The 27,195-nt window shown below is 43.4% G+C and overlaps 1 protein-coding gene across 1 annotated transcript in view; it reads right to left on the reverse strand.

Annotated features, from left to right (window-relative positions):
• Positions 1–13,265: 13,265 nt before the first annotated feature.
• COLQ (collagen like tail subunit of asymmetric acetylcholinesterase) overlaps positions 13,266–27,195 on the reverse strand; it is a 39,564-nt gene continuing 25,634 nt past the window's right edge. The window contains exons 12-17 of the mRNA XM_030971601.1: positions 24,072–24,168; positions 22,287–22,426; positions 19,432–19,551; positions 18,723–18,843; positions 16,430–16,532; positions 13,266–14,435 (exon numbers count right to left, since the gene is read on the reverse strand). Of these exons, the coding sequence (XP_030827461.1) occupies positions 14,366–14,435; positions 16,430–16,532; positions 18,723–18,843; positions 19,432–19,551; positions 22,287–22,426; positions 24,072–24,168 (651 nt within the window). The 3' untranslated portion in view covers positions 13,266–14,365. The remainder of the gene's footprint in view (positions 14,436–16,429; positions 16,533–18,722; positions 18,844–19,431; positions 19,552–22,286; positions 22,427–24,071; positions 24,169–27,195) is intronic.

Here is a 27,195-nt window from a genome sequence, read left to right on the forward strand (position 1 = left end):
TTCCTTTTTGCTCTGAGTTTTTCCAGTAGTAGGAAAGTATATTCAGATCAGAGTGTCTGGAGGTATTTGTGAGGTTTCTGTTTTGTTTTGGTTTGTTTTTTAACTAGCAGGAGAACCACTAGTTTGTTGGGTGTGCATCAGATGCAAAATTTGTTTCAAAAAGTCAGGAGGCTTTATTTTGTAGCAAAGAACAGCTTCATTGGGCCGCTAGCTCCAGTTACTAAGTTCTACCATTCTTCTTTCGTCCAACAAGCAAGGAGAGTGTTCCACGTTACATATTCTCTAATCAGCATGGCATCCTGCCTCAGAGCAGGCTTTCTCATCTTGCTGTTTTATGTGAAGTTGTTTTTTCTGAACTCTGGAATTGGTGCTTGAGAACGTTTTTAGGAGACCGTGGCTCCAGGAGACCCCTCTGTGCTTGTTGTTAAACAGGGGCCTTGCAGAGAATGAACTGAGCAAGGTCTCCTTGCCTTCAAAACTTGCACTTCTCCATGCACTGCTCTTGCAGGGCGTTGAGCACTTCTAAGACTTCTGAATGCTATCTTTGCAGTCAAACCACCGCTGAGAAAGAAACCCATGCAGCATGTTGCAGAGCTGAACTCCAAGTTACACTTCTCAGGATGTAGTAGACCATGACCAAGTGGAAGCAAATGCACTGATGGACAGCTCACTGTCTGTTTCTGTGGTGTCAGTTTGGCAAGCAGAGAGGATGGCGTTAGAATAATTGTAGAGAACAAGCAACTAATTTTTGGCCTTCAAATTTAGAATTGGAGAGAAGGTCAGTGTTTTCTGTTTCATCTCTTTGTTTCGTTGATTAGTTAGGATTGTTTTCTTTGTTATGTTTTTTTTAATGGCTGACATTTATGAACAACTGACCTGCACACTGATAGACATCCACATGACTCTCAGATAACAGCACCCTGGCTGTCTGTACTTCACATGAACTGCTTTGCTTTCTTGAGTTGCCATAGTCTGAAGGTTTGCATCCCTTTCCTTTAGAAATGCTTTTGGCTGTTTCCTTCAATGTCTGACAGTTGCATATTCTCAGGGATTTTACTTACCCAAGGTGAAATAAGAGTAATCACAGCCTTACCTAGGGGGGAGTAAGGCTGCTTTTTGTGAAGTTAGTATAGCTGAGTGTAGAAGTCTGATAGAGCATATGAGACAGGCAGTGTCTGTACAGTGTGCATCCTTGCTGAGACATGGTAAATCCCAAAGCAATCTGATAGAAGTGCTATCTAGTACTGAATAATCACAGCATATTTGAATAGAGATCATGAACACATCTTTGTTATATAATGTCATTGACATCAATGCAGAGCTCTCAATTTCAGTCGAGTTCTGCTTAGCAATCAGATTGTTTTATTTTATTTATTTATTTAGTTTTTTTTTTTTTTTTCTTCTTTTTAAACAAGCTGTGTTCTGGAGTCCTCTGCTATTTGAAGTCACCATACTCAGTTCCATGTTGAAGTTCTGTGTCATTACAATTGTAGAATATGAATTGTGTACTCAAATGCTTCAGTGTAAACATAATGAGTCATTGAAACATCCCATCTTGGCACTGTTGTGCTGTGGATCTCCCTTTTACAGATGCATTTAAAGTTAAGGGCCATGTACCTTCACTTGAAAGCTTTTTGTAAAGCATCATCAGGATTTAAGTTACAGCTGTTTGCTTTCGAAATCTTTCCTAGTTTGAAAGGTGTTGCTTAGTTGGTTGGACATGTAAAAAGTATGCCCAAAACCTGCCCCAGGTGTTTGCAGCCTGCTTTGGGAAAGGGGTGTGGGCCATTATAGAAAAAAGTGCTACATATGTCCATATGCTGTACCTTCTAACTCTTCATTGTCACTTCAGCTTTTGTGATAACCTTTAGGGAAGCTTAAACTGCCTTTCAGACACCAGGGAAGATCATTAGCCTGTTCCTACCTGGCTGTCTTGACCTTTTTCCCCACCTGGTCTTTCCTTTTTATCCATTGTCATCTGCTTTGCTATGAAAGCTGTTGCTGTCAGAGCAAAGCAGGATGTTTTACAAGGCATGCAGATATAAACTCAGATATTCAGAAATTAATTCTTTGGCAGGCAGTGTAAATTGGGGCATTTCAGACTTGGGTGTTCTGCCTCATAGGAATGAAAGCACAAAGTTTTTTGGTTTTGTTGTTTCATTTTGTTGCTTTAGTTAGTACTTATTTCTCTCCTCTTGCCTGCATAGTGCAGATAACAAAACAAACCAAAAAAAGCTGTGTGAAATAACTGAATTCATGCCTTGTTGATGCCTTCTGTAGCCCCCTGGTGAATAAATCCTGCAAACTTCTGCTTGCTCCAAGCAATATGAAACATCCCTTGTGCAGGAGGGGTGCACTTACTGGCTCTGAGCAAACCCAGGCCATAGCTGATCCTGCTCACAGTTGACACAAGGATTAAAGCACTTGCTTTGAAGTTATGACATAGGCGTATGCTTCACTTACACGTGCACCATCCCACTGGCATGCAGTTCTTCAAAATGCAGTCTTAGATTGTCAGTTTTAATATCCCTTTCTTGGTGTAAGATTTCCCCCCCACATACTTCAGATGTGCTAAAGCTGGGTTTTTTAAACATGAAACTTCCTTGTTTTCATTTCCTTATTTCTGCTTAACACTAAGTATGTCAACTTTCTTTTGCATTTCAGCATTCAAGGTGTCCAAAAGTTATTGATTCCTTTATTTAAAGCCATGTTGAAAGTTTGAGATTTATGTCTACTTGAAACTATGTGAGTAAATTGCATTCCAGAATACAATAATTAAACTGAAAACCAAGGCAGCTTGCTTTTATGGTTTCGTTTCCTATTTTCTTTTTTTCAAGCCAGTTTTGGGCATACATTTTTATCTATGTCAAGCTAAGCTTAATGTAAGCCTTACTTTGCATACTAAAACATATACATACTGAAATACATTTAAAGACAAGGAGAAGGTATATTGCCTCACACTTTAAATTTACTGAATTCTAAGGGCTTGTTCGTGCCCCCCAAATCACCTCTCTCTATGTAAGCTTTGCACAAAGTGTGCTGCCATAAGCAGTTCAGTCAGAAATACTCTGAAGTTTCCAGTCTGCATCATCTCTCAAATCATACAGTGTCTGTCTCTTCTTTTGGAGCGTTTTTAAAACTTTGACAGACTTTTATATTATTTCATTATAATAAACTTATTTTAAATAAGCATGTTTTTAAATCTTGTTTTCTCCTTGCATGGATTTTGTTTCTTTTATTACAATATAGGGCCTAAAGTGCTCTTCAGGACTCCATTTGTTATGGTTACTGTGTGAACAGTTGAAACCAGTATGTTTCTGGTTGACAGAAACTGCCTGTATGTATCTTTGTATGAAGAATGTTAACACACATGAAGCCTGTTCAGACTGTGAGAATAAAAGCTGTGTCTGGTTCATGGTTGTGGATCCTTAGCCAGTGTAAATATGGGAAGATTGTATTTACAAAACCCAGCTGGGCAGGGTGAGAGGAATTTGTATTTTCAAATTGCATGGATTATTTGTCCTTGGACTTGAATCTCTTACATAGAGATTTCAGACACTTCAGCAACTCCTGTGGGGTCAACTCGAGATGCAGGTAAGAACTGGCGCTTCTTAACCTGCGTGGAACATATCCCTTTCCTCTCTCTTTTCTTTCTCCATCTGAAGACAGCATGGATCTGACAGCAGATCTGTGATACCCAGTCGTGTCACTCTAGCAAGGACAAGTCTCTCTGTTTAATGGCAACAGCCAGGCAGAGAGCTGGGCTGTGGCAGAAGCATTTTCTCAGCTGCAGAAGAGCTCTTGCCTACCCAGCCGTGTTGCAGGGGTGGGATGGGCTGCACATATCCCAATGCAGCAGCACTGCTCAGCCAGAGCTGCTGTCTCCCATGGGATTCAGGAGAGATTCTGAACCCTCCTAATTGCAGCTGGCCCCAGAGCATCATCCTTGCAAAAGCCAGGAGTTGTATTTGCTTCAGCAAGGGCTGAATGTGAGTTGTCAGTCCCTTCTGCAAACTGCCTCAATCTCCTGAACAGCCAAACACAGACCAGCAGCCCTGCACAGACATGTTCTGGTAGAAATCCCACGCACAAAAAGATACCTCCCAGGCAAGTGTCACCTCACTGCAACTTCTGCTGCTTAGAAAAGTGAATCTGTTGCTGTTACAGGATCCCAGATGAATTGCAGAAAGAGCCCCAGCTTTGACAGTTTGCCGTATTTGTTAGTAAAGGTCAGGGCATGTGATGCTGGCTGCTAAATTCCTGTCCCTGCAGGAATCTAGATCCATGGTTCAAAATAAAATTGGTGTGCTGAGCATGTAGGGTTTGTAGGAACACACAGGTGCTGCTGTTAAACTGGGAATGTCAAAGAGGACACATTAGATTCTGTAACAACCAAAATACCCTTAAATATTCTTTTTCCTTAGGGTTCGTCTGTATGGATAAAAACTGTGTTTTCTGATTTTAAGAGGGAAAGACGGTGCAAGCTCACAGCACCAAAGCTATGACCAATGCAATGAGGCAGAGTGCAGCCTTCAGTAGGCTGGTTTCCTTTTAGCCCAGCTGGAAACCCTGCCTGCTCTGCAGGCAGCATGGGGCTGGCATGCAGTTTTGCTGACCTCTAGGAAGTTAAAAGCTACTGAAATGCACAATATGGGGCCATAACTCAGCACAATAGCAAAACCTGGAGTACAGGTTTTAAATATCAATTTAACACATTAATGCAGAGTTGTTCCCTGAAAAAAAAGTTTCGGTCTGCAGTGCGCCAGACATTTCCAGACATTGGTGCAACCAAGGTAAGTGTTTGTCTGTCCATTTGAATGCTTTTGTCCAAGATGTCACCATGTGTTTTTTTCCTAATATTTCAATACATTGACCTAAATATATTTCTTAATGAAAATCAAGAATTAATATATTTCTTAATGAAATTAATATATTTCTTAATGAAAATTTCTTTATTCCACTCCTCCTGTGTCTAACACAGATTTTAGACTTGATTCCCATTTCTTGCATGTTGCAAAAAAAAAAAAAAAATTCAGCCTTAGAAAGTTTCCCCCTTCCCTGCCCTGCCCCTGTAGGGGGATGGTTCTCAGAGAAGCTGCACTGCTGGGGCACTACAGGCTCTACCCCCAACTTTGTGGATTTGGGAAAAGGCTTTCCCAGCTTTTGTTGTGTTCAGGCATTCCCCTAAGCTTCACCTTTTACCAACTTGTATGTCTTTGCTGGTGTCCTGGCTTGCAAGGTCTGGTAAAATTTCTTCAGGGTCTTTCATTGTTTACCCATGACTCTAGGGCGGTGTCACCCTGAGTGCAGGAGTTCTGCCTGCAGCAGGAGGAGCTGAAATTGGTGACACAGCCTCCCAGAGCTGTCAGCAAGGAGCTTCACTAAGATGCTGCTTCCCCAGTGGGTGCTGGTGCCAACCAGCAGCGTTTGGCTGCTTTCTCTGCCTGTACCTCACTGCTTTCAGCAATATCCACTGGTGTTTGGCCTGAGCAAAGCCCTACAGCAATGCCAAAGAGAGAACAGCTCCCTGTTTTCCCAAAATCAAACAGATCTGAGACTCCAAAATGCATTTTGCATCAATTCGTTTGTAGCAGGGCTCCTGCTCCCTGGTACAGGAGTCAAAATAACTTCCAATCACTTTAGCATCTGTTTCCAGTGCTGGTATCACCAGCTCATCTGTAGTCTTCAGAGACCAGCCGTGCCTCACATAGTTTCCTATAGGTCATAGCTTTCTGCTTGTTGTCTTGCTTAGCAGCTGGACCCAACCTCTTCCTGCAGGCGGGAGGAGCTGGGCAGTGCCACCTCTGCTGCGCTGCCACCCTCGCCCACCTCGCTCTGTCCCAGCTGTGACATCGCATCTGTGGCCTCAGGTACCCAGTGCTCCGTGTAGCACCAAGGGAGCAGCAGCTTTCCCAATCCAACCCGGCAGCTCTGCCCCACGAGCAGGGCATGGCTGGGTGCAGCAGATGCTGTGGATGGCTGTGAAACCTGCGCCCCTCCGAGCCCTGGGGCAGCTGGGAGAGGCTTGCTTGCCAAAAGAAAGGGGAGAGGCTGGGAGGGGCTTGCCTGCCAAAAACCCCTCAGCAAGAGCAAGGGGCCTGCTCTGCCTCACAGCTCGGTTCTGTGCCCCTGGCCGTGGTGTGAGGCACTGCCAGTTCTGCCACAGCAGATGTGCCAGCCGGGCACAGACACCTTCTTGCACATGCTCCTCTCCTTGTCGGCATGTACTGAACATCCCAGTCACTCAGTGGACCACGCCAGGACATTTCATTATTTATTTTCTTCAGTCCAGCTTACTAAATGCCCTTTCCACCCCATGAGTCTTTTAAGGGTCTGTATTCTGTCACCTTCCATCTATAGTGCACTCTCAGAGTGTAAATGGTCACTGTTCCTTATCCCCACCTCACACTTCATCAGTCACCTTGAGCAGGCTGCTCTCGCCTGGGGCTCAATCCAGCCCCTGAGCAGAATCTGGGGCAAACCCTGGGCTATTTCAAAGCACTTGGACATGCTTCTTGTCAGCCAGCCCAGAAGTTTCTTCATACAGCACTTTGTTTACTTATGTGAGTCTTGTGTGGAGAGTTCATATATCCAGACTACGCCCCTTCTGAAATAGGACTCCCTCCTGTCCAAGCTCTTCCGCTTTGGATAAAGTAATTAAATATTAATTTACATTTTCTTAACCCTATATCATCCAGCAATGTTCCCAGCCTGTGAGTATGTAGTCCATCCAGGGAGAAGATTTATCTGTCCACAATCACATTTTTTTTGTCTACCAACCATCTCAAATGGAGCTCTCTTTTTTATTGATGGAGATGTCTAAGAACACATAAAACCATGATATTCCTAGACCAATGGAACTTTTCAAAAATAGCTATTTGTTACTACCTTTTTATTAAAACAGAAAGCGACAAAAAAATTAGGGAGGTAGGGAGTCTTGCCTTAAAGAAGTTTCTTAGGGCTTCAAAGTTTGGTGGAACCAAGGCAGGGCCTGGAAAGCTCTGTTAATAACCCTAAATAAATATAGGACATATATAACCACATTGGTAAATTACAGCTCATAGGCCTGTGTCCCTCAGCCTCAGCTGAGCCACAGTTGTTGAGGGTGTGGGGGGAACTCCTTCCACTCCCAAACCCTGATGCAATTCATCTGCCATGGTTACAGCAGAAATTCAGACGTCATCAGCCTTCACATAAAGATGTGCTCACCAAGCAGACACCCTGCTGGGAAACATGGATGTGAGTGTTGCAAAAAAAGAGCATCACCCCACCGTGCTGCAGAAACCCCCCACGGCCTTTTGGGGCTTTGGCAGGAAGATTTAGCTCTCTGTACCCTGCAGCTGCAGCCCTGCCATCCTCAGGGCTGCAGTACTGGTAGAGAGAGAGCAGGGGAGTCCCCTTGCAAACAGATACTTGCCTGACAGATACTTGATTGCTGAATGCAGGAGGAATGAACACATTATTTGCACGTCCTTAGGGCTCTTTTCTTCTTTGCCAGTACCCAGTTCAAACTCTCTGATGTCAAGCTATTTATTCCATTTATTCCACAGGCAGTTTGATCATGCCACGTGATTACTCCCTGACAAACCTACAGGACACAATTGCTCATCAAATAACGTGATAGTGTGGAGCAGAGGACAAATATTTGACGTCTTGAAGTTATCATAGCAGCTCAGTCTCAGGCAGCATAAGGCAGAGCTTGTTGACCCCAGGCAGCAACAGGTACAGCTCTCAGAGCTTTATTTAGAAGCTGTAATCCTGCAGCCTTTCACACCAGATATTGTCTTGCTCAAAAAGTCCTGGCACAGAGCAAGCCTCTCTGCCTTTCCCTGCACCCACCAAGACCAGCAGGATTGCCAGCTTTTCCCACTGGTCCCATGCTTCTGCTTTGGGGCTTTGCTGGGTTTGACAACAAACCTCTGCCCAAATGACACAAACCAGTAACTTGTCACTACAGCCACCACGTGGTTTATGATGGTTAATCTGAACCTACTGGGGTACCACAGTTTACACCCTGCATTTCATTGTATTTCACAACCAGTCCCCCTGTAGATCCTGGCCCATAATGCACACATTTCAGCCAGCCAGTTCTGCACAGTTCAGTTGCCTGAACTGTTCTGTTTCTCACCTCATCAGTCATCCTCCCCTTTAAATCTGCTAACAACTCAAAACCTGAGCAGTCCTCAATGCTTTCTTCCTTGGCACATCCTGTCCTCAGAGCAGTAATAGTGCCAGGCAGGTAAAATGTCAAACCCAGCGGAAATGTGTAAAATAAATTTACATTGCTGTGAAGCATCAGGGTTGCCAGGCTCCTCTATATCCCCATTTGTCCATCAAATAACCTCTGAGAGGAAGGCATGGGAAGCACCAAATATAACCTGTCCCAAATGTCTGACTGGCTCAGCACAGCCTCTCCCAATTCATGCATGATGAATTCCATGGGGCTAATTGAAATGAGCAAGGCAGGGAGCAATGCTAGCTCTTATCTTCCAAACAAAATTAGTCACTGAAGAGTTTCTGGGATCCCACAAAGGATTCAGGGAACAGATGGGGTTCTCAAGTGGTTCTCTCCTTGCTCCACCAAACTGCGGGTACTCTGGTTAGGAGGGCAAAGGAAAGTAAGTGTTACATGCCTGCATTTCCTCAGTGTAAGTCAGCACTCTGAGGTGGCTCAGTGGGAAATCCCACTGGGTGTCTCTTCCTCCCAGGAGGGTGACAGTGAATAACCATCAACACCCACCCCCCTGTTTACCCTACAGAGGATGCTACAGACCCTGACAGGGCTCTGACTGCACTTCAAGATGAATTCTGAAAGCTTCCTCCACACGTGGCACAAGGGTCAAAGACACCTTGCCATGGGCTTGAATTTAATGCTGATGTCAGTTTATTCCCTCATTGAATGGTGACACTTTAGACCGACTAAGAGAGGGTGATCAGTTGCCAAGTTGCTAAATATACTAAACATGCTGCTGTGTGAGTAGGTTAATGTTACCTCCTCTTCCTCCTGGCTGATTTATTGTGCCATTTACTCAGATTCCTGCTCTGTTGAATGTCTGTGTTTGTGTTATCACAGACCAGCCAGGCAGGCTCCCAGCTGCACCTGCAGAACAGCTCAGGGAGTGCTTTGTCCTTCCCAGTGTCCTGCAGGACATACCACCAGCAGCATTAGCCCTGGGGGCAGCACTGCAGGCAGCTTTTCCTGGAGAACAGGAGATGCTCTGGTGCACATGTGGCAGCATGAGGCCCCTTCCCAGCCCAGCCACACTGCCCAGAGTGGCTCCTGCTCCATGCAATGCCCTGCTGCATCCCTTGGTTTTGCTGTCAGTGACTTTGAGGGGTTCAGCTCTACCATTCTCCTTCCCACTCCTTTCCAAAGAAAATCCTGGGCGGCACTCCATGCAGGAGGGCCACTTGCTCAGTAGTGTGTGGGAAGCTGCAGCAAAATATGTCTGCTTAAAGCCTCTTCTCTGTCACTGGAGAAGATTATGCATCCAAACTGGACCCTCCCTCAGATGCTCAGGGAAACTGTCAGAGTGAATTAAAAGCTGTAAAAGGCCAGGGCTATAACTCAGTGCCTTTTAAGTGCCAAGATTTTTCCAGGGATGCCACTAATGTAATTTCCATCAGGAGTACACTCCTCTAATTTAATTTGGCCTGGCCATCCTTTCACATGCAGCCTTCCCTGGCTGGGCTGGTTCAGGGCCATCCTCCTAAGTGCCCCAGTAATTACTGATGCAATGAAAGCATGTGCCCGGGCTTTGCTCTGGCCTTTTTGGCCCTGGAGTGACACCAGCTTTCTGCATAGAGCACATTGCTGGGCATGTAACTAGGACATATTACACATGGACATATTAATTTTGTGGGGGTTTTTCACTGACTATGTTCATTAAAGATACAAATGGCTCATTTGCTTAGGCTTTGTTCCTTTTCTCTCTTTGGTTAAGGCCTGACAGTGCTCTAATTGTCTACAAGTTGTATGGTCTCTTAGCAGATTAATAAGCATCAGTTACTCTGATCCAAATTCCTGATCTAAATTTTACATTCACCTGTTGCCTGTCCTTTTGCTAGTACCTTGTGCTGCCTGTAGCAGGGTTCAATAGCCCATTATTCTGTGCTTTCCTTGCAAGGGAATGTTTTCCTGGGAAGGGACCCTTGCTTTGCCATTTCCATCTCCTTAGGCAAAAGCTATCAGAGAAAGAACTTGAAAGTCTTTTAGAAAGTGCTCTCATTGCTTCACCTTTTGTGAATTAAAATTTCAATTTTCCAACAGCTCTTTAAACATCTCCTTGCAGCATTGTGTGTGATAGACTTAAGTATCAGCAAAGAACCACAGCACAGCACTGATTTCCTTCTCTTGGGTTTATTTTGGTCATCTTTTTAAAATACATCTCCTGATTGTATGTGGCAGCCAAGTGTATTGAATTGTCTCCAATGCAGCTAACTGGGGACTTACCACTGTTATTCCTCATAAACAGCTGGTGCTCAAGGACAGTTCTTGGAGACCTGCAGTTTAAGGATAACCATCAATCCCCTCTCTCCTTGTACAAATGGGTGGGGCTGAAGTGGGAAATGCATCCTACAATTTTTAGAAGGTAAGGACCATGACCAAGGGGCTTTGCTGACATATGGCAGGGCTGTCACAAGCAGAAGATGTTAGAAAAGGGGTGGTGTGAGAGACTGAAAGAGAAGCTGATGAAATCCAGCAGAGCAGCAAGGGCATTGGAGAGTTTCAGGAGGCTACAAAGGATATGAACTTCAGTGTCCTTAGAGGAAATAAGAAGAAAGAAGCAGATGAGGTGCATGGCCAGGTTTATGGGCAAGGACAGACTTGACAGCTATGATTTTGAGCAATTTGAAGGGAAGGGAGAAATGACAAATGACATAGGCATTTGGGTGCCAGAGAGGTGAGTGTCACAGAAGCTGAGTTTTTAGAAAGAGCAGGCAGAAAATAGACTCACTTATTCTCTGTCTGTCAATACACTTCCTTTCCCCTGGGGACAGGAAGGACTGCCCTTCTCTGGAACTCCCTGTTATACACAAAAGCCTTGGGACCACAGACTCCCAGGCTGCAAGGCAGGACCCTCTTCTGGAAGCAGGCAGGACCCTCTTCCCCAGGCCTGGCTGCCAGTTTCCAGGAGTGCCCAAATCCTGGATGCCAACATCACCATTCCCATTGTCCATCAGCACCCGAGGCTGCTGCTCTCTGTTTCACAGCTCAGCCTCTGACAGAGAGTTACAAAGCAGCCAGTAAATACATTATCAGGTAGCAGGAGCAGATAATCCCCCAAACCACAGCCCAAAGCCTTATTAAAACCAAGTACATTACAGATTCCAATCAGAAATCAGTGGAAGTGGAGCTGCTCTGCCCATGGTGTGTTGCAGGGGTCAGTTTGGGGATGAGGCAGTGGCAAGCCCAGGAGCAGGGATGCACAGTCACACTCCCAGGCTGTGCCCACTGTCACAGTACTGGATGCACTGTCACTGTGCCCACACAGAACTGGATCCCATGGCAGGCAGGGAGAGGCAGCAGGCAGGGGAAAAGAGGTGTTTTTTCCCTCCTCAGCATCTTAAACTAGGTAATTATATTTAAAAACCATGCTGTTAAACCCAAAATTAAATAAGTGAAAGTAAGGACATAGGGGAACTAAGGTAGCATGATTTATTGACATGAGCTGCTAATATATGCAGTAGGCAATTACATATATTTAATCACATATTAAGTGCAAGCCAGATTTTTTGGTATACATTAATACAGTGCATGGCATAATGCTTTGTACTTGCCTAGAGTTGCATACTAATCATTAGAAAACTCTCCCAAAAGTGTATGCTGCTACAAAAGTCCAATGAACTGAAAATTTCCAATTAACTTTTGAACCAGTCTTGGCACAATATTTTAAGTTCCCAAACTCAGAGAAGGAGGGAAGACAATTTGCATCAGACCAGGCATCACTCAGCTGAACAATACCCAATTGATGATAAATCAGGTATGTCAGTAATGAGGGCAAAGGATTTCTTTTGCAGCATTTAAAATCATATATACTTTACACTTGCCCAGGTGTCTTTCTCATGCTTTATCTTCTGAGGGGAGCAAGAGAGTAAGGGTAGTATGAAACTTTTTTTGTTTTCTTATATTACATTGCTTTGTCCATTTAAAATCCATGCTGTGCAAGTGCTCCCAGACTGACCAGGCTGTTAGGCCTCTTTCTGAACATGAGCAGCACAGTAGTTTTACCTATGTGACCACATCTCCTCTTTACATTTTCTATGATCCATGCACATAGCTTTGTTATTTCAATGTCCTTTGGAGGTAGGAGCATTTAATGAAAAACGATCCGACTGAAAACTAAAGGTGAAGAGACTCCAGCCTTTTGAGGGGTTGAGATTAACTCCTTGGAGAAGGTGAGCAGTTCAGATGGAGTGTCTCCATCCCAGGATGGCAACACCAGCAGATTCTGCCAGGGGTTCACCCAGAGGGATGTGCTGCTGGGAGTGTGTTTGTCCTCAAGAGCCTCCCAACAACCAGAACCTGCTCCTCGTGGTGTGATGCTGCTGGAACCTGCTGCTTGCTCTAGCACAGGAAATTAAAAAGGCAGCTGTGCTAGTGCCCAGATTTCCAGAGTTTGTGGCAATTTTCTTGTCCCAGTGGTTCCTGGACCTTTTATTAAGACCTTAGTTAACAAAAAAAAAATTAAACCATTGAACTGGGCTACAAATGCTGGTGACTTGTCTTCATAGCAACATAAATAGCCCAGGTAAGAGATAATCATGAAGAGTACACAAATTTTCTTTCTTTTTTTGTTGCTAATTGGTGATTTCCAACATCACTTTATACATGCATAGTTAGAGTCTTCTAGGCAGGTGGTAAAAGTTGCATGTGTTTCTTAATTGCTGTAATGCATTATCATTATAACACAACACCCACCTTTATTTAACCTCTACAGAAGTGCCAGTGTCAGTGCAGCTGTTGCAGTGCTGTCACTGGCACAGATAACTCACACACTTCACACAGTCCTGTACAACATTTACCACAAAGCAGGAAAGAGTGGCTTGTATGAAAATAATGCCTAGTTTTAAGGCTTTTAGCCCTGAATTCTGCCCATTCTTGGTTTCATTTTCTGTTATAGACTCTTTTTCACGGAACATTTAATATGCTTTCCATATGAAATTTGCTCTTTACTACTTGCTAATAAATATGTCTATAATTACCCTGACTCCAACCAGAGCCGATATAGTTGAGAGACCTTCCCAAAAAACAAAACCCCACATGTACATTGCACAGCATGACCGAGCACCCACGGATGCCCTACTCCATGGTCTGATTTTTGTCGATACAAAAGTGAGCACACACACCCTAGGGCACACGGTGCAGAAACAGCCAGTGGCACAGGGGGAGGGAGCACAGGGGATAACTGGGAATTCAGTGGTGATGGCTGAGTAGACAAGGGGTTGCAAATGCAAAGACCTTCCAGTGTGGACACCAGAGAGAAGACAATGTGTACATGGCTGTGGTTTCAGGCAGGGAGCCAATGATGTCCCAGCCCCTTGGGGTCAGGCAGAGCCCAGCCAGCTCAGCACAGAGGAGAAAAATACAGAAATATATTCCTTCTTTATCTTCCCTCCTTGTCTGATTTTCTCCTGGGAGAGAACTTCTTGGCTATTTCACAGTTTATTTGTCCAGTTTGTCCTTTTGTGCTGCATTTTGCCAGCCTCCCCTGACTGCTTGTAGTGCACAGACACACACAGACAACGCCTTCACCTGAAGGTGATGTTAACCAGCTTATTTGACTGGTTTGCTGATTCTGAAAGAACTTCAACTCCTTTGACCAATGAAGGAGCACTGGTAACCTTAGAGTTGCTGAAGTCATCTCTAGTGGATGCAACATTTGCTAAGTTCACATTGTAATAAAAGAGAAAGTCCCTCTAAACACTGCATCCAAGATATGCTTTGTGTTTATGCAGAGAAGGGTTAAAGACAAAACCCCTGAAGAGACTATATTTTGGTTTAACAGTGCTAAGTCGAGGTAATTGTTACATGGCATTCCTGGTTAATGAAACTCAGCTTCCAGTAGTTTAATGTTGCTTTTGTGATGGAGAGCCATCTGCAGCCGCATGGAAGTCTCACTGGCACACACAACTTGACATTTATTTCTCTATTAAGACAGGATGCAGTGGTCCTATTTTTCCCTATCTGACAAATCTATATTAAAAAAAAAATCTCAGAATGGCCATCAGCAGCATGATGTGTCTTTGTTTGTTTGTTTTCCCAGAGGTGGGTGGGTTGTTTTTTTGTCCCAGTCCTTCTTGGATAGGTGATAGTGTAGCACCTAGCACCCCTAGGCGAGGGATGCTGCCCACCTCTGCTCCCTCATGTGAAGTATCGACACTGTGTGGAGTCAATGTAGCAGTAAGGAGTGCAGCGCAGTTTCCCGTAAGACCTGGAATAAAAGAGAATATCTCAGTTTCAAAGCATGGTATGGTTCACTTACATGGCTCCTGGTTGTAACTCTCCGTAGGAGTGAAGAACCTCAGAATATGCATATGCAGCAGCGTATGGGAAACTGAATAGGAGGGCAATTTTCATCAGTGCTCGACTGTGTTCTCCTCTGTCAGCAAAACAGGGGGCCAGGAGAAACTATGAGTGAAGACTTAACTCCCAGTAATGTCAATTAAAAAAATAAAATCCCCGTTGGCGTGAGGACTGGAGCATTTCATGGGGGTGGATGCAAAAGGCCCTGGCGCTCACCCACGGGAGCTGTGGAACAAAATATCTGAGGCTCTGAGTTAAGTGTTTTTCCAGTTACTCCCAATAGCTGCAGCAGGCATGACTGTGCCTGTCCTTTAACTTCTTTTTCATGTACTTGAAATAGTGAGTGACACATTCCCACATTAGAAATAATTATAAAAAGAGTAAATTGAAGAGTCCTCACAAAATAAGGAACACCGGAGATTTTCTCTTTCTACTGACTTAAATGAGCAGGGACTCTACCTACTGAAGACCTGACCAGAATTGTTAATAAGAATTTAAATGAGTGTTTATTGTTGGAATGTCTAAGTGAATAACCCATCCACAACGTCAAGCCATGCCGCTTTAAAACTACGTCCTAGGATAACCCACATTCTCAGACTACCATCAAATCTGAAGAGAAGGTGTGTGAAACAGGAGGAGGGATCTGTGGGCTGGAAAGAGTAAAAAATGGGAAAATCAGTTGCAGCAGAGCTCTTGGAGGAAAGGTTACTTGGGGGTAAAACTCCCATGGGAGTGTTATACTCACATACTCAGCCCACTTTCTCGTGATTCACAGCTTTTTCTTTAGTTTGGCAGATAATTTGCAGACTACCACAAAAATACAAGATCTCGGCTGCTCTTCCACAACTTGAATATACGAGCAAAGTGCAATTTATAAAGTTTTCCTCAAGTTTTTGTGGTGCTATGTTGGGCAGCAAATTTCAGACTCTTAGAAGGGAGTAGTTTTCACCATAGAGAACAACTCCACATTGTCTGAAGATGAGGTCTCTGCAAAATGTTTCAGTTTTGTCAGGTTGACTGGTCTGGATTTTAGTAACCTCTTATACCAAAAGTGCTCCAACAATTACAGTGGAAGGATTAGCACAGCGCTAGATTTACAAAGACATCATGTGGTTTCTTATTCCTGTCAATTAGCACATTATTGTTCCCTGAATAATGAGGGCTCTGCACATAATTTAATTTGCAAATTAAATGTTTCCTGTTAGCCACTAACAATACCTGACAGCTAAATAGAGGTGCTGCTGCTGGAGGCAAAACGCCGACCACAGGAAGCTGCCTAAACAATAGGCAGAGAAGGCAAGTGAACAGTAAGCAGATGTTTTAAATGAAGGACTTTGCTACACAGATGCATGGCTTTGCATCTGCGGGTGAATGAATTTCCTGCACGTTGGAAAAGCTGACAGATGACTGCTTGATTCAAAGCAAATACACCCCCAGAGTACCCATCGATGGGAAGGGCAGCAAGAAGTTGGTACAAGCTTGTGGTTTGGATGTTGTGCGTTTTTTTTTTTTCCCTTCAGTGTGATCATCTTGTCATGGTCTTTCCTACTTTTCTTATGTTATGGCTGGACATTAATGTGACCAGATAAGGAAATCTTGGCAAGAAATGGGCAAACCTAGGTTTATGTGACCTTCATTTGTTTTGTACAGTAAGAGGCATGTACTTCTTACTGTGAAATGAGATTTAGCCCTTAAAGTCAATTATATACAGAAATAATTTGGTAGACTCTTTCTTCCCTACTACTTGCAGTGGTCCCAGTGGAACAAGTTTCAAGTGGGTGAAACTCCTCTGTTTTAAAGCTGGAAAAGAGAAAAAAGAAAGGAAAAACACACACAAAAACCCCCTCCATAAACAAACCAAAGAAACCCACCAAAGCCAAGTGAAGACCTCCTCTTACATACCCAGGAAGGTAAGTTCTACATGTCAAGTATCCAAAATCCATCCCATCACAGTCTTCAATGCCCTCATGCTTGTAGCCATCTCCACAGTAAGCACGGCGGCACCCTAGTGAAAAATAAAGAAACAAACACCTTCCAGGCACTTCACAAGTAAAAGAAACAGGGGAAGTAACTGGAACTAGCTTTTTAAGGGTTAATTATAAAGCAAGACATTTTGGGGAAGGCATTCTGTAAGGGCTGTCTTAGGAGGAGCAGTACTCTTCACTACAAAGAATGTACTTTTTTAGATTAATTTCAGTGATGAAGGGAAAGAATGGCTAAATACTAAAAATAATTACTATAGAATCACAAATTACAACAGCACTGATTCCAAACCTATTATTGCCATAAATAATTACCATCAAAACAAGTTAAGGGAAACATAAAATACAGTTAACATAAATGATTTGGAGAAGTCACAATTTTAAAAAAATAATCTTAGGCGGATAACTGGTTTGGAATTCCCAGCCTAGACCTTTACCCAATTCTGTGCAATATCTGTGTTTGTCTGCTGTGAGTTTCCACATATGAACGGAATTATGCAGCCTGTCTATAAAGAAATAAAATATATAAATGTTGCCAAAATCATGTCTTTCCCACTGCTGACTCCTACTGACTTGAGTGTGAGTGGGATTTGTCACACTTTTTCATGGTGACTGACATGTAGGCTGCAGTAATTTGTGGGTTTGTTTGCCATTTTAGCAATTGGACTTTGATTTTGATATCTTCAGCATATTGAGAATGACTTTCTAATATGAACAAATTAGTTTAGTTAAAATCCCTTTGACATCTTCTGGGAGAATCCATTGGTATCAAGCAAAGGATTAAACAGACAGGAACAGGGAGTTTTTAAAAGGCTAAAGTGACTTATTAACAAATAGAAATGATTAATTAATTGCACCAAGGATGTGTTTGTCAGAAATTGATGCTTCTAAAACAAACAAGCCTTTTTTACAATAAAATCCATTTAACATTCTGCTAGCCTTTTCCTTTTGGTTCAGTTACAGGAGAAGAATGACGACAGTGTGCCCATTTCCAAATAACTCAAGGATGGGTCACATCAGTGTCAGAAATCTGTACTGCAAGGCCTCCATTGAGGCTTTGCCCAATGCATAACACAGAGAACATGATGTGCCCTCAGACACAGAGTGCACAATTTTGCGGGCACTGGGACTAATGAACACTATCTCGCCACATGGTTGTTGCCCACAGCTGATTACAAGTTCTAATTTAATCGTTTCCTCATGTCTGGAAACAGGAGAGAGGTTGTCTGCTGTCTCTCTGGAGTACTCTGCAGTCAGTCAGGCTTAGAGGGGCTTTTATTTATGTGTCTCCTTAGACCTGTTGAGACGGAATTGCCTTTGAAATCTCTTTCCTGTTGTCATTGAGAAGTTGGCTGGGATTCCTAAGTCATAAGGGGAAGGGTGGTGATGGACAGCTGGATGGAGAAACTCGCACAGGGCATAGCTGCATATACCCCATTTTCAAAGTCAGTGAGTGATATATAAATGAAAAATTGCATCTCTCAGTGTTGAGTGACGCTGCTCTGAAATGTGAAGAAGCATCCCTTTGCTGGGAACAACAGAGCACCAAACCTACTATGTGGAGATGGTGTAGGGCTGTGCTCTGGGGAAGGATTCAAGATGTAAAAATAACTTAGAGAGGAGGAAGTGAAGGTTACCACAGCTGCTCAAATGCTTATGTGCTCTTTGCTATCCACAATCAGCAAAATGGAAGGAAGATGGAGTAGACATGAATTAAATATTATGTAAATCTGATAGTGAAGGTAGTGGGCTGACACCTTCCCTATGCAGGTGAATAACAAAATCCGAAGTAGTGTTTCTGGAGTCAGGATCTATTTTATTGTAAGAAACAGTGTCCATCCCAAGGGCTCCAGTATCTATCCCACGGGCTGTGCTGCACTGCAAAGGTGTGCTACAGCTTTAGAGAGAGCTGGCAGCCCCCAGGAAAGGTGTGTGTGTAAACCAGCTGCTGGATGCCCCCTGAAATGCAGAGTCTGTGAGTCAGCAAGGATGCAGAGAAGTGCTGTTGCTGCCTCTGTCCTGTGTGGTGTGTGCCATCCACATGCATGGAAGCCTCAGTTTTCACCCTGTGGCCATCGTGCCTCCCTTTCCCCAGGCCTGCCCTTGATCCACAAACCACACAAGCTCTCCCACACATGAGCAGTGTACCCTGTGGTACAACTAATGCACCTTCCCTGGCAGGAAGAAGCCCCTCCTGCTGTGCTGTAACTCACTTATGCAGTCATCGGTCACCACCGCGTTGCCGTCGTCGCACTCCTCCCCATCCTGCACAATGCCATCTCCACAGGTGCCCCCCTCCTCCAGGCGGTAATCCACGGGGTACAGAGGGGAGAGCTGGCCAGGCAAACACACAGGAGTTACTGAACCAGACCAGCAGCAGCCTGGGTAGCAAGCAGAGGAGAAGGGCTCTGGGGGGCAGGTCCCACAACCAGGTTTCTATGGCTTGTTATTTGTTGGTTAGAAGGTTTATACAGAGTCTGATCCGAAGTCCAGCAGACACAAGAAAGATGCTGTTGCTAATTTCAGCAGGACTCAGCTCCTTGAAGCAATAAGGAAATATGTGATTTTGGTTTGCAGGGTTTTAGTTCTGCAACTCCATACCCTGGTGAGTTTTGCCTTATTTTGTATTAATAAAAACTATTTTTACCACCATAACTCCCTGAACTCTGCTCCAGTTTGTTCACCAGTGGTTCACAGGGAAGTTAGCAAAACCCGCAACACTGCCGAATCAATTCCTCAGTAATTAAGACCCCTGTGAGTAAAATTCACAGAATTATGTACAGTTGTGGCAGTGTTCAAAAATGAGCTTTTCCCCATTTGCTTAACTGATTTGGTATGGCACCTTAAGTACAGAAGTATGTTCTGTATTTCAAAATGGAACATACACTCAAGGATTTTCTGAGACCACAGTCATATTTTCACCTGGACTGGGAGCCATCCAAAGGTATCCTTGAAATACAAAGATCTCTGATCTCTTCTAAATGCTAACGCGTTCTCGGTGTTTAACCGGTCCAATTCTTCTTGATTGTTCACCACAAAAATCTGGGGCACACAAAAAGAGGTGATTGGTAACCTTCTCAAGAAGTTCTTTGGATTATCACAGAATCTAGTTTGGCATATGTATCTTCAAATAGGTAAATAATATATAGGAAAATGGTTCTGTTTTTTTCAGAAAGAGAAGAGGTGAGAACCTACAGCAATGGAAAGAATGGTCTTTCCTGGGCCCCTGTTTTGAAATGCACATCCTCAAGTAAAAATCATACAAATAGTGATGCACAATCACTACTGAGAAGAACTTTCTGATGCTCAAATGGTTTGATGCTGAAGCAATTGCAAAATCCAAAAGGACATAAGTGCTTTTTGTGGATTGGCTATAACTTTTTAGGCATGTTTGTGGCTACAAGATAAATAGTGCATGGCTCAATACAACCTTCACTTAACTTCTACCTCTTTGTTATTTCTTTAGATTTAATTGACACTAAAATGCATGTTTCTTTATATGCATATACTATGGTCTGAAGCCAAGTCTCCAATTATACTGCAAAAAAAAATAGTTCAAAATTGAAAAATTAGGACAAGCTGCTCTCTTACCCATTTCTTTAATGTCTCAGTCACTGAAATTGGATGTAAAAGGCATTAGGAAATAATCTTTTCCTTCAGCAGCCTAATCAATTTAATTTTTGTAAGATTCAAGCCATTTTTTAAATTAAGAAAAAGCAAATGCAGTGTTTCTGGGCAAAATAGTTTTAGGTCTGAGTCTGATTCTTACCAACATAAACAGAATTGGCTCTTTTAAAAACATGTTATCTTGAAATTTTTACATAGGAGAACATTCCCATAACCATGGACAAAGGCCAATTTCATCATAGCAGCATTGAATAAAAATGCCTTCAGCTTGAATGAAAGGGAGCAAATAAATAGGAAGCCATCACAGAACTGATTCTGTAATTGTGTTCAGGAGCTCAGGGCCCAGCCCCAGAGCTCCAATTTCTCTTGAAATCAATAACAAAATTATGCTGTCTCAAGCCATTACAGATATCAGCCTTTAAAATTGCACAAGATTTAAAAAATGAAATTAATCTAAGCCAATGACAGAAAACCAGCACTTTGTTTCCCAGCCTCTGCCCTCCTCTGGAGGAGCTGCTGGTTGCACGGGTGGTGGCACTGAGGTTGTGCTGCTCTGGCAAACCACAGGGCACACAGCACCACCTCTGGGTCTTTTCCATGTGCAGCTATAGAACCCTGACAAGAGCTTTCAAGGGGCCCAAGACAGACTTCAAAGCTGCTACATGGGGATCTGGACAGAATAAACAATAGTGATGTTTAAGCTCTGGTTTAAGTTAAAGTGTTCTTTAAACTCGAGGAAGTAAAACAAATGGGGCAGGCAGGAAAACAGGGAACGCTGCTCTGGAAGGGCCTCATTTCCAGAGCTAAGCCTTGCTTTTTTGCTACCCCACATTCCTGGCAAAAAAATGGCACCAGGTGGCTCATAGTGATAGTGTATGGTATTTTAGATATTTACACTCTCATTAGTATCTTTTAAGATCTATTACTATCATTACTATCTTTTAAGACAGTGCCTGATGGAGAAGGAGGGTAATGAGATCTCTACATTATGTTGAGAGCCTTAAAGCTTTTCCTATGAGTTCTCCAGGCTGCAAAGTACACAATGGGCTTTTTTTTGCACGCAGTGTGGTGTGATGTGCACCTTTATTTCAGCACATTCATCTCTCACCATTATGTTTTCAAAACAACAGGAGGATTTTTTCTCATGCAGCACAGCCAGGGATGAAGGAGCAGCTGGCCCAGCTGCCAAGACTTGAAACACACTTGTGCAAAAGGCTGAGCTCAATGACCCAGTTTAACGGTGCTGTGAGTGTGTCCCTTCCACCACCGTGACAGCTTTCTGACACTGTGACAGGTGGGGCTCTGACAAAGCCAATTGCTGCTCATTGGCATTCAGAGACAAGCAGACACCACACCATCTCCACTTGCATGGGGAGAGCAGCTGAGCTGTGCTGGCACACAGCACCAAGGGCGCATCTTCATCGCTGACTGAGTGCTGCACTGCACAGATTAATGAGGCAGGGCCCAGCAGAAGGAGAAGAACATAAACAATAGCCACAAAGCCCAAGGAAATCAGTGATAAAATATTACTAGGTTACATTTTATCAATGCCTTGTCCTTTAAAGTATTTTGTCCAATTTGCTCATAAAAATGCTTTCAGGTCTAGAGATGGAAATCAGCCATATAATGTGTATGTCTGCAGACTGGAGCCCAGACACCTGATTCTCACAGTTTGTGGAAACTCCTGTTATTGAGGGTCTGTGCTCTGGGAGAAAGCTCTATTGCATATGTGAAATACTTGATCCCAAAATTCAATTCTGAAATCTGTCTTAAAAAAGCCCCAAACAAACAAGAAAGGTATGCTTACTTTACTGACCAATCTGAAATGCTTTTTGATTTAATGAAATAAAAAGGACAGATTACATATGTACAGTAGTAGATGAAAGAGAGCGCCCCTAGGCTTGAAAAACATTTCCAAATATGTGCTACCTTACTGATGTTTTGGAACAGCTGAATTTCAGTACATCAATCACACAACAAGTTATGAGACTGAACTCTTTTGCACCTCTGGATCTCAGAGGTTTTGGGTACTAGAAATCACACATTGCCTATATATCTTCCTATTAAAAAAAAGTATTAGTGAGTACAACACTTCTCGTAATAAAAGCACTTCAGGACTGCTCACATCCCCTCCCAGAAAACCTGCTTACCGCGGGAACTTTTGGGTAGCTGTGTCCAAACACAGAGTGCTCATATGATGGGTTACTCATTTGCTGTGGGGTTCTGCAGAGACATCTCCCTGGAGGCCCTGGAAGTCCTCTTTCTCCCTTTGGTCCTATTGCAAATTGCCCTAGGAAGCAGAGGACCAGCTTGCCTTGTTATGAGGTTACTACACAGCACACACACGCAGCCTTAGGGGGAAAAGTACAGGTCAGGTGGATGTATGCATTTACCCAAGTTTTCAGACAGGCACAGCTCCCACCAGTTCCACTGGGAACTGAAGGGGGGCACTAATCCCAGTACTTCAGGAGAAAGATGCCTGTTTTTTTACCGCAGTCACATTATTTCAGATCACCTTCTGAATTTTTCTACCAGTTTTACAGAGGAAGAGAGAGACCATTTGCTTAGAATAAATGCCAGCCTGTTTGAAACTACAGAAATTCAGGAGAGGATGAACACACAGATCACTCTACAGCACCTACACACCAAATTTAGTAGAGTCAATCTCTGTATAAGTCCACAACAGATTGGACTTGTGCCTTTGTACAACCATTTGAGCAATGCTGTTTCACAGGTTTCTGTACAGCAAAAACCCAATTAAAAATACAGGAGCTATTTAATGTTTTAATTAAACATTAATTTAAAAATACTGCTTTTTGACTTTCAAACTTTGGCAAGGATGCACTACGCTGCAGATTTAGATTATGATCCAATATGGTCATACTGCAAGCAGTTGCATCATTAGAGAAATGTCTTTTAGGATCAAAATTTATATTCTGGAGGAAAAAGATTAATGACCCTGACACATAAAGTTTCTGTGGATGGAATAAAGCCTTGAAAAAATAATCTCAAGGTCCTGGCTGCCTTCCCATCAGTGTGGTAAAATTCTGCCTTCTGAAAGGTTCCAGCTAATTATTTACTCAAGCAAAGATGCTTCTTAATGGGAGATGTGAGATATGTGAGGATTCTGAAGCTGTGCTCAGCTTCACAGATGTCCCATTTCCACACCACCACAAGAAGATACCTCCTGTCCACTAATGCAAGCAAGGGAAGGAAAAGGGAAAGCAAAATGGAAGGGGACATTGTGTGTTGTGGGTCATGTCTTGTCCTTCCTGTCCATGTTTGGTCCCTGAAGGTGATGAGGGTTCATGTGCATGCACAGCTCTGAGGATGTACAATTATGTTATTACAAGGTTTTTTTCTCATAATTTCTACAACACACACAATTGCAGTGAGCATAGATCTCAAGCATTTAATTATATAGACAGTTTTTCTCCCCTGCTCTCTTTTTCCCCTGACTCCTATCCCTTTCCATTCTCTTCCCTGCTTTCCTTAATGACACTGTAACTTAAATCTCATCTATTTTTCCCTTGCAGAGCTGCACAGGGTGAACCTGTCCTGTCTGATTAGAAATCACAGTTTTTCACTGCAAGCCAGGATATCTGGAGAGGCAGACCTTTGATGATGGAGATTACCTAGTCTCTCCAAGGCTGCCAGATGGCTTTTCATCGTAGCCATCTACAAAAATCCCTCGGGGACCACATAGGATTTAGTTTTGGTTTTATCTGAAGCATCGGAAGCCATAAAGTGGGTTTTAAAATCATGGACAAGGATGGCATGCCCTGCCTCCAGGAGAAATCCTCTCCTTGCCATGGACGGAGAGGCAAACAAAGCCTTTGTGCAGAGGGGTCTATGTGTGCCTGATGAGTCAGGAGGGGCTGGGGAGCAGGGATGCTCCTGGGCAGTGTTTTTGGTTTACCTCATTTTCAGCTTACCTAGTCCTGAGGGTCCAGGGGGGCCTGGCTGGCCAACAGGGCCAGGCCTGCCAGGCGGGCCCATGACACCCGCCGGTCCAATGTCTCCCTTGAGTCCCTGGAAGAGAAGTGACATCCATTTCTTGGCTAAGCTATTAGTAACAAACAAAACAAACAAACATTAGTAACAAGCCAGCAGTGGCTTCCCATTTTAAAAAGCCAAGACATATGCCAGAAGAAGCATGAGCTTCATGGGCACCACCCTGGGGAAAAAGAGCTCTCCTCTCCTACGTGGAGACAAAAGGGCATGCCCAGGCAGGACTTCTGCTCCCAAATGGGAATGGTCACAGGGATCTGCCCTGGGAAGAGTCAGCAATCACCCTGCTCTGACTTCAATCATTTGATAGCCTTTCTTTAAAGATGCCTTTTTAACCCCTGTAACTCTCTAGAAGCGAGTGCCACTGAGAAAGAAAGGGGAAAATCAGTGAGGAGTTGTCAAGGGCTTCCACAGTGACATTTCCCAGTCTTAGGGTGCAGCCTTTCAGAAGCTCACTAATGACTTTGACACCCACACTATTTTCAGAATGTTTGAGGTGCCTGGATTCCTGTATCTCCCTGGCTTTCACCATGGGTATAGCTAGGATAACAAATCATCACAAGCCAAGCCACTTACAAGTGCAGCTTAATGTTTAGCAGCACCATGCTGAGAAATGGTGTCCCACTGGCAGCAGTAGCAAATGCTGCAAAATTACCTGTGGGAGAGGGGCTTACACACAGTTAACACACAATAGCTGATATTCTCAAAAATCAGCCCTAATGTGCCTCATGGGAGCTTGTTTGTGCAGCCATACCCTAAGGCATTTGGAAGTTTCAGCCTAGAACTGTTTGGCACCTTCTCATTTTTTGCTCCTGAATTTAATATGGTGACACTTATTAAAAATAACTATATTTATCTTCCTGCTCATATACTCTCCAAGGCTTGGATTTCTCAGCTTTATATTTCAGAAGTGTATTACATAGTTAAAGGTTTAAATATCTGACTTGATTTTTATGTAACAGCAAATATTATTTAGCATAATAAAAATGATATGCACTATGTAAGCTCTCTTTTAATGACAAAGGAGATTATTTCCTTGAAGATGGTGTAATTCCAGGTTAATGTGCATTCAGAATCATACAATGAATGGCTGCACATCTAATTTAAGTGTAGAAAAGCATATATATTAATATATGCTGAAACAATTATTGTTATATAATATGTTACATCCCATGGATATGTTTGAATGTCACTTGCACCATTTCAGCAGAGGAAGGCTGATTTTGTCATGGCCTATAAAGAACTAATTGAATATTTGCTTTGTTTAATCCTATTAGGTAAGCTCTGAGCCATAAAAATATTTCAGGATTTATGTGAATGTCAGTGATGCTGATCTCTAATTACTTCTTACATTATGCAACACAGAACTAGCAGACCAGGATTTTCTAGCCCCAAAGAAGACTGTGGGAAATCTCCTTCCCCCGCAACAGCAATTTGACAGAGGCAAGGCAGTGCCAGTCAGACATGTACTGACTGAGAACAAGCTGTTTTCTGCGTCCCCTGCTTGGAGGGATGATTGCTTAATGCTCTCCTGCTTAGCACTGATGGGTTAAATAATAATTGCAAGGCTTGATGTTCAATGTTTTTGCCTTGTTTATCTTTCACACGTGCCCATGGCACTGGGAGAAGCTTTTCCCATTGACAATATTTGTGTTCATGCCCTTTCTTCCAAACTAACATTACCTAAAGCCCTAACTCATTCCTCCTTCTCAAGACTGAAACCCTAAACTGGGGTTTGCCTGGGCTCAGTTCCCCAGTTATAAAGCTTTGGGTGCTGTATCTCAGTCAGCTGTGTAAGGCTGTGACTTGTGACTCCCAGCTCCTGGCCACATTTCAGGAAGAGCCTGTCCCAGAGGCAGGGAGACTTGAAGAAGTCAGCGAGCTAATCAAGACATATCTGGAAATGCAAGTGGAAGTGACACCTGCTTAATTTAGCTGCTTTTATCTTGGCATGTCAGCTGGATCAAGAGACAGGAAATGGCCCCATGCTGGTGGAAACTATCCTCTCAGCTGGACAAACAGCCAGACCACTACAGCACTTAAAGGTGGCAGCCAGACCCACAGAGCCTTAAAATGCCACTCCCTAGTTTTTTCAAAGCATTAGAAAAGAAGAAAGGGAATATCACGTTCACCAGTTACAGAGAGGGAAAGCCTTTTTCATGCTGAATCAGTGCTAAGATTGCTCTCAGGGCACCAGAAGGGGGTTTGTGTACTGAGCCTTGGGTCTGGAAACAGCAATCTAGAGGCAGACTATAGGTCTTTTAGTCACAGTGATTGTTGTCTTAAATTATGACATGCTTATGTCACCACTTTTTTATTAAGCCACCGTGTAAGGTGGCAAAATGTCTAAGGTCAAATAAGGAGTGCACAGTGTTCGAGCTGATCTGCAGGCACTGCATCTTCTCTTTTCTTATACTGTGGAAAGATATTCCACAGCACACAAGCACGACAGATAAACAGGGTTAAAAAAAAAAAAAAAAGAGCAAACCCTTCAAAACCAGCAAAGAGCACACAGCAGCTTTTAAAACCTGACAAATCTAGGACAAAAAATATTTCTTGTGGGTCATCTAGGAGACTTACATTGCTCATACCTCCCTTACCTGGAGATCTATTACTTCCTCCCTACACCCAACTCATCTTTTTTCCCCATATTGGCTACTTTATCACTTCAGATATTACCTGTTCTCATCAGAGCAACAGTGAAGCAGGGATGTGCCTCTCCTTGCCATGCTGAGCATAACAAGACTGCAAATATACCACTTCCAGCTAAGCCCCTACCACTGAAATGCTGCATTGGTGCAGTCAGTATCCAATTTACACACAATTCCGAGTCTTTACAGTTCAGCTGGAACTCTGCAAATGTAGCTCTGCTAGCATAGTTTTGGGCTCTCTAGCTGTCAGGTGGGGCTGGGACCATAGCTCTGTGTTGCTTAGGATTCAAAGGAAGCCTTCAAGATCTGCTCAAATTGTATTAAATTAGTTCATTACCAATCCAGGATAAAAACAACTTTTCCCATGCTGCCTGGGCAGAGAGCTGAATACTGCAGA

This window comes from Camarhynchus parvulus, chromosome 2 (assembly GCF_901933205.1).
Source record: "Camarhynchus parvulus chromosome 2, STF_HiC, whole genome shotgun sequence".
Taxonomy (NCBI): Eukaryota; Metazoa; Chordata; class Aves; order Passeriformes; family Thraupidae; genus Camarhynchus; species Camarhynchus parvulus.